The 11,268-nt window shown below is 61.8% G+C and overlaps 4 protein-coding genes across 4 annotated transcripts; 2 read left to right on the top strand and 2 right to left on the bottom strand.

The window, feature by feature from the left end:
- Positions 1 to 1,152: 1,152 nt before the first annotated feature.
- On the top strand, positions 1,153 to 2,145 carry TRAVEDRAFT_137304 (uncharacterized protein; the record flags this gene model as incomplete). Its single annotated transcript, XM_008047404.1, has 2 exons — positions 1,153 to 1,296; positions 1,555 to 2,145. 2 exons carry the CDS (start codon positions 1,153 to 1,155, stop codon positions 2,143 to 2,145), a joined length of 735 nt encoding a protein of 244 aa, XP_008045595.1.
- A 180-nt stretch (positions 2,146 to 2,325) lies between these two features.
- Positions 2,326 to 3,572, bottom strand: TRAVEDRAFT_54482 (uncharacterized protein; the record flags this gene model as incomplete). The annotated part of the gene is made up of 3 exons (XM_008047403.1): positions 2,326 to 3,105; positions 3,171 to 3,373; positions 3,545 to 3,572. The coding sequence occupies 3 exons, from the start codon at positions 3,570 to 3,572 to the stop codon at positions 2,326 to 2,328; spliced, it is 1,011 nt and encodes a 336-aa protein (XP_008045594.1).
- A 4,182-nt stretch (positions 3,573 to 7,754) lies between these two features.
- Positions 7,755 to 8,981, top strand: TRAVEDRAFT_89111 (DNA breaking-rejoining enzyme; the record flags this gene model as incomplete). The annotated part of the gene is made up of 2 exons (XM_008047402.1): positions 7,755 to 8,362; positions 8,411 to 8,981. Coding segments are annotated over 2 exons (1,179 nt in total), but the record flags the coding sequence as incomplete, so codon positions are not given.
- Positions 8,982 to 10,080: 1,099 nt separating this feature from the next.
- Positions 10,081 to 10,550, bottom strand: TRAVEDRAFT_54479 (uncharacterized protein; the record flags this gene model as incomplete). Its single annotated transcript, XM_008047401.1, has 2 exons — positions 10,081 to 10,139; positions 10,208 to 10,550. 2 exons carry the CDS (start codon positions 10,548 to 10,550, stop codon positions 10,081 to 10,083), a joined length of 402 nt encoding a protein of 133 aa, XP_008045592.1.
- Between the last annotated feature and the right edge of the window lie 718 nt (positions 10,551 to 11,268).

The following is an 11,268-nucleotide window of genomic DNA, read 5'->3' as shown; positions in this document are numbered from 1 at the left end:
TGTGTGCTTATATATATCCGCACCAACACCCTCGAGCCCGGCCAGAAATATGTCGCCAAGAACCTGCTGAAGTTCATTGCCAAGCGAGCGGTACACCGTTGGGTTCATGTGTACTCCATATCTTACGCCTGACTGTCCTTGGCTCGTTCAGATGCGCCACGAAAGCTTACTTGCCACCGTATGAATAGGAGAAACGCGTCCGACACCCACCGTCCGTTCGCCGCCTTGATCCTCGCTGCACGGATGTGGACCGAGCGCGGCCAGCACCGCCCCCGCTGGAATACGGGCCAGGTGCGTCGCCCACTCTAAACTGCCCTCCTCGTGCGCGCATGTCATGTCCTCGGATATGCGGGCGCCGCTGGGCTGTCGTGATGCCGGGTTGCGTGGGACTGGACGGGTTCGGGCCCAGGGCTGGCGTCGACCTGTCGCTATCTCCGGTCCCGGGACGGCGAGTGCACGCACCCACGGTGGTTGTGTTACGAGGGCACGAAATGTCGCCGGAGGTTGTACACGACGGAGCTCGGAGTGGCTTGATAGGCACGTGGAGGCGCCCGGCGCAGCGGTGCCAGTGCCAGACGGACGTCAAGCAGTGGCATGCCCGGCTCATGCGGAGAAGAGCTGCAGCACCGTACACGGCTCGTCTTGGCAGACGAGTTCTGCGAACGCGTACAGACGACCGGAGGCGAAGGGGCAGATCTGCGTTTGCGTCGATCGGTGGGCGTCCGGGAGATGGCGAAGGGCGAGCGAGGACTCGGGCTCGGATGCGGATCGCAGTCTCCCATCGCACCCGCGCCCTCGCGCCTGCCCTCGCTCTTCTCCGCGGCCTTTCTCCGCGGCCTCCCTCGGCGGCGCCGTCTGCGCTCGCCGGTGCGTGCGCGGCGAGAGAACGCCACCGGGCGGGCTGGGCGGACGAGGGGGAAGGCGGGTTGGGCGTGGCTGCGAAGCTGGAAGCGGGGGTGCGCAGAATTGGGGACGGACGAGGTGAATTCACGTCGCGTCCGCGCGAGATTCCGCGGTGGAAGTTGGCGACATGTGCATGAGCAGATGTCGTCTCTCTTCCCCTTTTTCGATCGCAGCCGTCCCGAGCTTATAACTGCCCCGAGTCCACTCCCCTCCCCTCCTCACCTGCCCTCGCTTGTGTCCCCGCCCGCGATGTCCCTCGTCCGCGCACCCCTCATCCTGCTCCATGCCATCCTCTACCAGCTCGCGAGCACCCCGCCGAACAAGACCCCGCCAAAGGGCCGCTACGACAGCACCGAGGCGCCCTGGATTCGCATCGCTCCGCTCGTGTTCAAGGTAAGCCGTTGCCCTCCCTGATCGCTCCCGGCGCTTCTGTGCCTGCGCATGGACGGAGACGACCCTGAGCTGGGACTTCTGCCGGACGCGTGCTTCCTGTCTGTGTCTATCGCAGCGCCCACGGCTGTCGAACACGTCCGACGACGTCTCCAGTCCGTCCCGCCCTTCGCCCGTTCATTCTACACGCCTTCGTTCATTCATTTCCCCCCTCACCGCCACCCAAACACCCCCCGTGCTAACCCCGCCCGTTCTCACCAGATCCAGCAGCCGCTCGTCTGGCTCTGCACCCTAGCCGACATCCTCCTCATCCTCTCCCACCACCTCCCCGCCCCCGCCCTCCAGTCCGCCACCCACGCCGTCCTCTGCCCCGCCGCCCCCTCCGCCACCGCCGCCGCGCCCTTCATCCGCCCCACGCTCCCCTTCCTCACCGGGCTCGCGCTCGTCGCCGCCGGCACGCTCCTCCGCCTCGCGTGCTACCGCTCGCTCGGGCCCTTCTTCACCTTTGACCTCGCGCTCCTCCCCAAGCACCAGCTCGTCACCTCCGGGCCCTACCAGTTCGTGCGCCACCCCGCGTACGCGGGCTCGCTGCTCATCCTCGCCGGGCTCGGCTTCGCGGACCTGTCGCCTGGGGGGTGGATCGCGGAGTGCGTGAGCGCGCAGGGCCGCCCGACGATGCGCACCGCGCTGCCGTGGGCGTGGGCCGCGTTTGCGGTGTGGTACGCGTGGTGGCTCGCGGTTGGGGTGCGGCGGGCGCGCATGGAGGACGCCGCGCTCAAGAAGGAGTTCAAGGGCCAGTGGGACGAGTACGCGCGCCGCGTGCCGTGGTGGTTCGTCCCCGGGCTTGCGTGAGTCGATGGATGGAGGGGAATGGGGATAGACATGGTGTTCTTACCATACCATATGCAAATGTATAGTATTTATCCTGCGTGGCTCTGTAGATACGATGGCGACTTCATACCCAGTTGTACTATTACCGCACGCGCTCATGATACATGTCGTCCTTTCTCTCCTCTCTAACACTACGCTACGTTAGGCAACCGCAATCGGCCTCGCCGCATTAGCCTCCGGGCCCGCCCTCGCCCGCGCCTCCGCAACCCTGCGTTTCTCCTCCTCGATCATGACCGCCTCCCGTAGCACGCGCTCGGGCACAACGCGCCTCCGCTCGCCCGTCCGCTTAAACTCAAACCGGTCCACGCCCAACTCCTTAAGTGTCTTGCGCTCCACCAAGCTATACTCCTCCGGGTCCGCGCGCGCGAACTCAAACGGCGCGCGCAGCTCGACGCGCGGGTTCGTGATCACGCGCGGCACGCGCAGGCGGTTCGGCGACGCCGTGTGCAGCATGAGCGGGTGCAGGAGCACGACATCCCCCACCTCCGCGCTCAGCTCGACGAACTGCTCGCACTGCGCGGCCTCGGCGGGGTGGGAGTAGTATGCGGGGTCAGCCGCGGGCGTCGGCGCGGTGCTCGTCGTCGGCCAGAACGCGAGGTTCCCGCCGTAGACGCCCTCGGGGTGCGCAGCGAGGTAGCGCGCGGCGCGCGCGATGCCGTCGGGCGCGATGTACGTTGCGCCGCCGCCCGGGGCGATGTCCGAGAAGACGGGGATGACGAGGAGCGCCTGCTCGGGCGAGTCGAGGAAGTGCACGAAGAAGTCGCCGTCGACGTGCCAATTGTCGAGCGTGCGCGGGTCGGGCGCGGGGGCGCCGGCGGACGCGGGCGTGCCGAAGTTGACGATGAAGGAGTCGCCCCAGGCGCTGCTCTCCGCGTCGACGCGCTCTTCGCCGCCAAGCAACTCGGTCATGACGCCCCAGACCTGTCGTGGGCGAGACAATTGACGATTAGCGTGTCGGTCCGGTACACGTAAAGACAGAGACGCACCCTAGGCGCGAAGGTTGCGACGGGCTCGTGGATGTGGGCCGGCATGTGAATGCGCGCGCGGTCGCGCGGCCAGGTCTCCTTGTCGTTGGGGTCGATCCCGAGGCGAACCCACATGTCGCGCGTGAACTCGGCTGCCTTCTCACGCGAAAACGCCTGCTTCACGATGAGGTACCCGTTCGCCATGAAGAACGCGATCTCGTCCTCTGTCAGTAGTCAGCATGAGGTCATGCGGGTGCGGCAGCTCAGCGACCGCTGCCTCAAGCGACGCGTATTGTGGGGTGCACCGTGCGACACGGGCCCGACAATGTCCAGACCGTCGGGTAGCGCAACGGCACATGGGGAGCAGCGGAACCGACAAGGAAACAGGCACTCACCCGTGAGGTGCTTGTATTCTTTCACCATGGTCGCTGTCGCTGCTCGATTTCTGATTCAAAGAGAGAGAACGATGAGTCTGGAGTGCGGAGTCTGGACAAGCTCTGCCACCGGTAGAATGACGACGCGTCGCTCGGTATATATACGCGGCGTATCGTCGGCCCTGCCCGTGCACGGTCAGCTGCCTGCGTCGCTCCTCGCACGCGTTCCCAGATACGCGCAGTGATGTATGGCGTTGAGCGAGGAACGAGCGCTAGCCATACGGATGCTTACTAAGCGCGATGGACGGATGTGGCAGGCGCGCGATAAGCGCGAGGAGATCGTCGTGCTCTCCTCCTGCCATCATCGTCCTCGCGTACGCCGATCCTATCGGATTTTCGCATATAGTCACCCAACTCCTCCAGTTTCCACTTCCTTCTCAAAATCTGATCATGAGTTCTACCAACAGACCCAAGGGAGCGGTTAACAAAACCATAGAGGCATTCAAGCGGACCGAGCTGGGGGGATCAAACTCTCAGGCGAGCGGTTCCTCGCTTACGGCGGCTTCTACTTCTTCCGCCAATTCCCAGGCACAGGACAAAGGGAAAGCCAAGGAAACGGTTGAGGGAAGTCCGGATTTCGAGATCATCGACAACCCGAACGACAAGAAGGAGGAGGAAGAAGAGGACGACGACGAGGTCGAGGTCTTGCCAGACGAAGCAGGGAAGGCAGAGAGGGAGTTTTGGGAGGTCAAAGATGGGGAGGAGCCCAAGACGCCTACCAAGGTGATTGCGGGGCAGATGGAATTTCTGAACAAGGTAATGGATCAAACGCCCAACTTCCGGCGTGAGATCTTCAGAGGACTGAAGGAGGCCGCCGAGATGCAATCGGGGGTGTCCTTCCAGGACTATGGGAAGGGGGCCGTGAACGCTGAACCCGCATATAGCCATGGCCGGACCGCATACAACCACGGTCAAGCCGCATATACCGGGGTGGATGCGTACCAGCCCAATGGCGCGCTCACTCCCGGTGGCGGTTACCGGGGTGGACCAGTGTATGAGGAGGATTTCGAGCTCATCACCGACGCTCCAGGAGTCCCGGAGCTGTTCTCGCAGAAGCGCGTAACGCCGCACCCCATCCTGATCGAGATGTTCAAAGGGAACTGGTATGTTCCGTTGTCGGCGTTCACGACGAGCGCTCTCCGCAAACTCAGTCAGGACGGGTCTTCGCTCAAGCACTCGAAGGTCTTAGCGCGTAACGGAGGCTCGACGCGGATCCTGGACTTCACCGAGTTCGGACCCGAGACGTCCTTGAGCTCGGAGGACTGGAGGGAGGCGTGGGGAAACCTCCTCCTGGTTCTCCCGCGCATCTTCGGGCACAACGAGGTCGCCCGTTTCCATCAGCACTTCGAGTTCATCTCCGAGCACAGCACCTTCCGCACCAACTTTGTGGCCCTCCTCGCCTTCGACATAGAGGTGAGGGATGAGTGGTTCACGGCGGCTCGGAACGCGAAGCCGCCGTTCTTCGTGGGGTCTCAGGCGTACCTATGGCAGCTCAACCGGAAGGAGCAGGAGCTCGCGAAGCGCGTGCAAGAGGAGACGGCGCGCGAGTTGGCGCTCCTCCGCAGCGCAGGGCACGGCTACCACCCGTATGAGAGGAAGCCTCCCGCTCATCACGGGGGTGGGGAGGCGTTCGCCGGCGGCCCGGCGCGAGGTGGTTACGGTGGCGGGGGCAACTTCGGAAATGGCGGCTTTGGGGGCGGAGCCCCTGGAGGCGGCGGTTTCGGAGGAGGCTTCGCCAACAGAGGTTTCGGGGGTTTCGGCGGCGGCGGCGGCTTTGGACGAGGCCGCGGTCGCGGCGCGCCCTTTCAGGGAGGCAGGCCGGCCGGGTTCGGTGGCCAGCTCTGCCTTATCTGCGGCGAAAACGGACACCTGTCCTCGGCTTGCAGCAGGACAACCATCTCAGGCACAGGGAAGCCAGTATTCTCTACCTTCTACAGCGGGAAGCTCATCGCCATCCGTACGCGCGCCAGTCTGTGCATCGGGTGGAATCTCGGCGGCGCCTTACCCTGCAGAGGGCGCACATGTCCCGCGTCCGATGGTTGCCACATCTGCTGCTATTGTGGCTCCCCCGATCATAACGGCGCGACGAAGCGGTGCTTCGGAGCGTGAGCGGATCATCACGCCGTATAGGGTGGAGGCGTGGGAGGACGCCCTTCTGCACTACGGCTTACTGGGGAAGTACCCTGACCTCCCACACAAACTACGCTTTGGTTTCCCGATCGGTGATATGGCCCACCTGGACTCGACTTGCATCTTTCCGAATCACGCGACCTCCCCAGAACATTTAGATTTCATCCAAGATTACGTCGACGAGCAAGTAAAACTCGGTCGCATGACGGGACCGTACAGCCAGGCAGAAGTAGAACGCATCCTCGATTCCCCATTCATTTCCTCCCCCCTCGCCGTCGTTGACAAGCCGGGGAAGCCCGGTCGCTACCGCCTGGTCCAGAACTGCTCTTTCGAAGACCGCGAGACCTTGTCGGTGAACGGCAGGATCGACGCCACCCTTTTCCCCACGCAGTGGGGGACAGCTGCAGACGTAGCAGAGATTGTGAGTGATATTTCTTTGAGTCCCGCGCGCGTGTGGAAGCGGCGGAGACGACGCGTTGAAGCGTAGCGCGTGTAGAAGCGAGAGAGCGCGTAATGAAACGCAGGCGTCGTGAGCGCGACGAGGCGCGAGGATACGAGTGGCGTGTAGAAGCCCAGAGCGCATGGAAGCGGGCGTTGAAGCCGCGCGCGTGCATGTGAAGCACAGTTTCGACGAGCGCGAGGCCGTGCTTCAGGCGCGAGGGGGGGCGAGTCGGCGCGCGACTAGTTTGGGGTCGGGGGATATCAGCATGGGCTAAACAAGTCGTCAAGGTGGCGAACGCTCCGCCGGGTGCGCAAGTCGTGTCGTTAGACGTCGACGCGGCATTTCGGAACATACCGGTGTACGCGGCCCACAAGAAGTTCCTGATCATTCAGTGCAAGAGTGGTCGGTTCTTCATCGACCATGTGGTGTGTTTCGGGATCGCGTCGGGGGTGGGGCTGCAGGGGTCCATGATGGACCCGTTGGTGGACATCTTGAACCTGCGCGGTTTCGGCCCGAACGCAAAATGGGTAGACGATCTATTCAACTTCAGGTTTCCGACCGCGCGTTGTGAGGCGACGGGCGCGTACGTCTATGGCCACGACCTGGGGAGCATCTTGGAGATCTCGACACCGCTAGGGGTACCGTGGAGCGTGGAGAAGTGGCCTGTGAACGGCTATGCGAGTACCGGGGTGTACATCGGGTTCTTGTGGGACCTCGAGCGGAAGCGAGTCTCCCTGCCGGAGTCAAAGCGCGAGAAGCACCTCGCGAAGGTGGACGAGTTCCTGGAACGAGCTAGCGCAAAGCGCGTCGACTACAAGGCGGCTTGCAGTCTGAATGGGAGTCTCACTCACATCGCGTTCGTCTACCCACAGGGCCGCGCGTTCCTAGGGAACTTGTGCGCGTTCATCGCGTCCTTCGGACCCGACCCGAGGATCTTCGCGCCGCGATACCCGCCGAAGTCGCTGATCACCGACCTGAAGTGGTGGCAGCGGACGCTGCAGCGGCAAGGCGTCTCGCGGGACCTGAGGTCGCGGGGACCGGTCGTCGATCGCGACATCTGGGTCGACGCGTCCTCGGACTGGGGCATCGGGCTCGTCTATGGGAAAACGTCGGCCGCGTGGCGCTGGGCCGTTCCGCTCGCTGTATGGAAGTCGCAAGGGCGGGACATCGGGTGGGCGGAAATGGTCGGTATTGAGCTCGCCGCGCTGCTATTGGAGCAGCTGGGGGTAGAGGATGAGGACGTCCTCGTGAAGGGCGACAACGTCGGAGTGATAGGTGCAGTGGCAAAGGGCAGAAGCAGGAATTTTCAGGTGAACGCCTCCATCCGGAGGGTGGAGACCGTTGAGATGACGAAGAACATCCGCATCAGACCGCAGTACGTGAACACGAAGGAGAACAAGGCCGACCCGGTGTCTCGCGGCATCCCGGACCCCTTGCTCTCGAGACTCCCGATTCTTTTTGAGCTTCCGCTAGAGCTCCAGCCTTTCCTGGTCCTAGATGCCTAGAGTTCCGAAATCGAAAACCGCGCTGGCAAGTGTCCGCGCGCACGCGGGAGGGAGGGGGATGAGTCGCGCGACTACGGCGCCGAACGCGACTCTACCTCCGCCGCGAACCTCTCGCGCGCGAAAACCACGAAAACCGAAGGCGGAAAACGTCATCGAGCCGTCAGAACACCGGCCTCTTGTTCTCGCCAACGAGCGCCTTCGGCTCTGGAGCACTCCTTATGGTCTCTCTCGCCAGCAACACTCGTCTCAGTTTCTCTCTCACGACGTCACAAACCGACTTCTCGACACTATGATCTGCGCGATCGAACCTGACACGCGTAAGAACTACGGAGCTGGACTCTTGCGGTTCACTCAATTCTGTGACTGTATGCATCTCTCGGAGGACTCTCGGATGCCAGCGAGCGAACTCTTGGTCTCCGCGTTCGTGGCTACCTGGGCTGGGAGAGTCTCGAAGTCCACTATCGACACCTGGCTGGCTGGGCTAGCTTTCTGGCACGCACTGAACGGCGCGGCTTGGCCGGCGGATCGAGCGTTGCGCATAACGTGCAGCGCGGCGCTCAAACTCGAGCCGCTGAAGAAACCGAAGCGGCCGCCGGTTACGCTGGAGCACATGCACGCGCTGAGAGCGCGATTGGACCTGACGAACGCGTTCGACGCCGCGGTGTACGCGGTGGCGTGTTGCGCCTTCTGGGGTTGTCGTCGGTGTGTATGAACGACGATCGCGTTCTGAGTGGTACTAATGTTGCGCAGGCTGGGCGAATTGACGATTCGCTCGCGGAACGCGTTCGATCCTGCGAAGAACGTCGCGCGTCATCCGCGACCCACGTTCAAGGTGCTCCCGGGCGGCGCGCATTACGCGTGTTTCCACGTTCCGTGGACGAAGACCACGAAGTTCGCGGGAGCGGACGTCATACTCACCGCCATGACGGACCCAACTGATCCGAAGACCGCGCTGGACCACCATCTCAGGGTGAACGCGGCCATCCCCAAGGACGCGCCGCTGTTCAGTTTCGAGACCGCGCAAGGCGGATGGGCTCCCATGACACGGGACTGGTTTCTAGACCGGTGCAACGAGGTCTGGGTCGCGGAGGGCCTAGGGCGGCTCTCGGGACATTGCTTCAGGATTGGCGGAGCTACAGAGTTGTTGTTGCGGGGGACACACCCAGACGTGGTCGCGACGCAAGGTGGATGGCGTTCGCACGCGTTCTTAGAGTACTGGCGGAAGATCGAGGCGATTCTTCCACTGTTCATTTCCAATTCCTTCGATAAGTCTCGGTTACACCTGGTAGAGAAGTCGATGGCGGCGTTCAAGAAGAAGTATGCATTACGTTGAGTCTCGGAATATAGAATATATACGTTGTTCGGAAATCGGATCCGGGAGAATATCGCTCGCCGTAGGGGTTAGCCGAGGCGCGAGGTATCGAGCCACGGCTGTTGTGGCTTCGCTAGGTGGTGAGCCTTTGGCTCCACACCTCGCGCTCAAGCTCTGGAATCGGCATCTTCGTGCGTGTCTATCCGCGGGTACATTCGGGAAGTGAACCCTCGCGCGCGCACTGGAAATCATTTCCAGCAGTCGCGCGCGCAACCACCCGCGAGAACCCCAAAGAGGGCGGTCACGTGACCGGACCGCACACGCCGTTCCGGCGCTTCCCCCTACGGCTGGAAACACCTGTGCTGAAAACCAGGACTTTGCCTGAGTGCAAGTCCTCTCGTTCCGTTCCCCCCCTTTGTCTCACTGGAGTTCCCTCAAGCATTAGGAAGCTCTATCTTAGGAGCTACGCCCGCGAGTGGGTGTTCTTCAGTAAGAGCTGGGAACTTGTGACTTTGTGGGGCAGCGCAGACTGCATGGCCATGACTGCGGCCATAGCAGGAGCGCTGACGAAGGCAAGACACCAGGATGGCCAGAAGACCCGCCGCTTGGCACATTTAAGTTCTTGGGGGCGATGGAATGACTGAGCACAGCGGTCTGCAGACCCCAGAGACGATAGCGATGGTCCGTTGCGATTCAAAAAGAGAGCGGCGATCCAGGCGCAGTAGAGCCAGACGCCAAGCGGCAGAGCGTGCCAGAGCCCAGAGCCAGGAACCGCAGAACCATAGACAGGGTTTACGTATTCAACGCCGGGAACGGCGTGGGGTCCAGGGCAATGTCGATTCCAAGGATACGGAGGCGAAGCTCAGGAGCCCCTGTACGAAGTCGAAGCAGTACAGATAAGTATCGGCAGACGAAAGAAGCGACGGCGCAGACGATGAATTGTACACGGGTTGCGAGGGGGAAAGTAGTTTTACATGCCGAGTTGGGTAGCGAAAGCTGCGACGAGATCCTGGAAAACATACACCTTTGCCGACTGTCATGACCAGCTACGAATAATCGGATAATCAAGATACGCACCTATACTTCACTGTCGTTGGGGAACTGCTGCCTAGGGCCCCGTGCCCGCATATTTCTTCAACATGGCGTCATCGAACGGGTCTCCGAATTCTGGCGTCAAGATACTGAGCATCCGCCACTGGATCCCCAATCCCCAAAACAACAATGCGAGAACTCACGGTTCCGGAGCTGCTCAACCAGCGACGTGTCCACGAGCTCGTCCTTCGCCAGACGCACCTGGGGCCCGGAGCCCATCGCGTCCCACAGGCTGGACCCCTGGCCGCCGCGGGGGTCCTTGCGACGCGCCTTTGGCTCGCGCGCACCCTCCCCACCGCCGAATTGCCCCGGCCGCCCGTACCGCTTCACCGACGCCTGGAAGACGTCCCTGTCCTTGGTGAACCCTGAGCCTTGGGAGATGAACGAGTCCGGCCCCGTGCTCTCCATCGCAAGGACATCGTCTTCGCCTGTCATGTGTGGCGGGGAGTCGCCGGAGGAGTCGGATGAGGATCCTCCGTCAATCATAGCTGAGATGCGTTTCTCCAGTTTGCTGAGGCGGTGGTTCTGGATGTCGAGAAGAGCTCGATGATGGGTGGCGAGAAGGCAAGGTGAGGACGAGGACACGCGCGCTGCCCGACGCGCCGCCACTTAGGCGTCTAGTTGGTGCTAAACTATACATGGCAAGTGACGTGGTTGAGAGCGCGCATGGGAAATACCACAGTACAGCATTGCATTTGAGATTGAACGGCGGATATGTCAGCAGTTCACAACAACAGCACCCATAGACGAAGAAAAAATCCCATTCTAGTACACATCCTTCAGATCTCAACGATGACGGCGGTATGCCTTCTCATCTCAAGCAGGAGTAGCGAAGCCGTCCGGGTTCTGGTCGACGAAGAAAGCAGTGCGGATGTTTTTCAAAAAGCTATGCGGAACGGTGTGAGAAATAGTCACTCCAAAGCAACTTGATACTCACGTATCACAGAGGATCCAGAAGCCTCTGGGCTTGTTGAGGTCAACGATCGTGAGAGCACTCGTGCAATCGTTGCTGCTAACTTAGCCGAGGTTTCAAAGGGTTTCAGCTGAGCTACACCTAAAGTTAGCACACCACGACATCTCCGTCAGAAGCGAGACAGGCTCACTCGCTCTCGTCGATCGCTAATAACTTACCGCCCCAGCTGAATGCCTCCTGCGATGTCTGGTCATACGGGAGGGTATACGTCTGAAACTCATCGCTGGATCC

The sequence above is a fragment of the Trametes versicolor genome, assembly GCF_000271585.1.
Source record: "Trametes versicolor FP-101664 SS1 unplaced genomic scaffold TRAVEscaffold_18, whole genome shotgun sequence".
In the NCBI taxonomy this organism is placed as follows: Eukaryota; Fungi; Basidiomycota; class Agaricomycetes; order Polyporales; family Polyporaceae; genus Trametes; species Trametes versicolor.
Note: the sequence above shows the minus strand (reverse complement) of the source record. Positions and strands in the feature narration are given on the sequence as shown.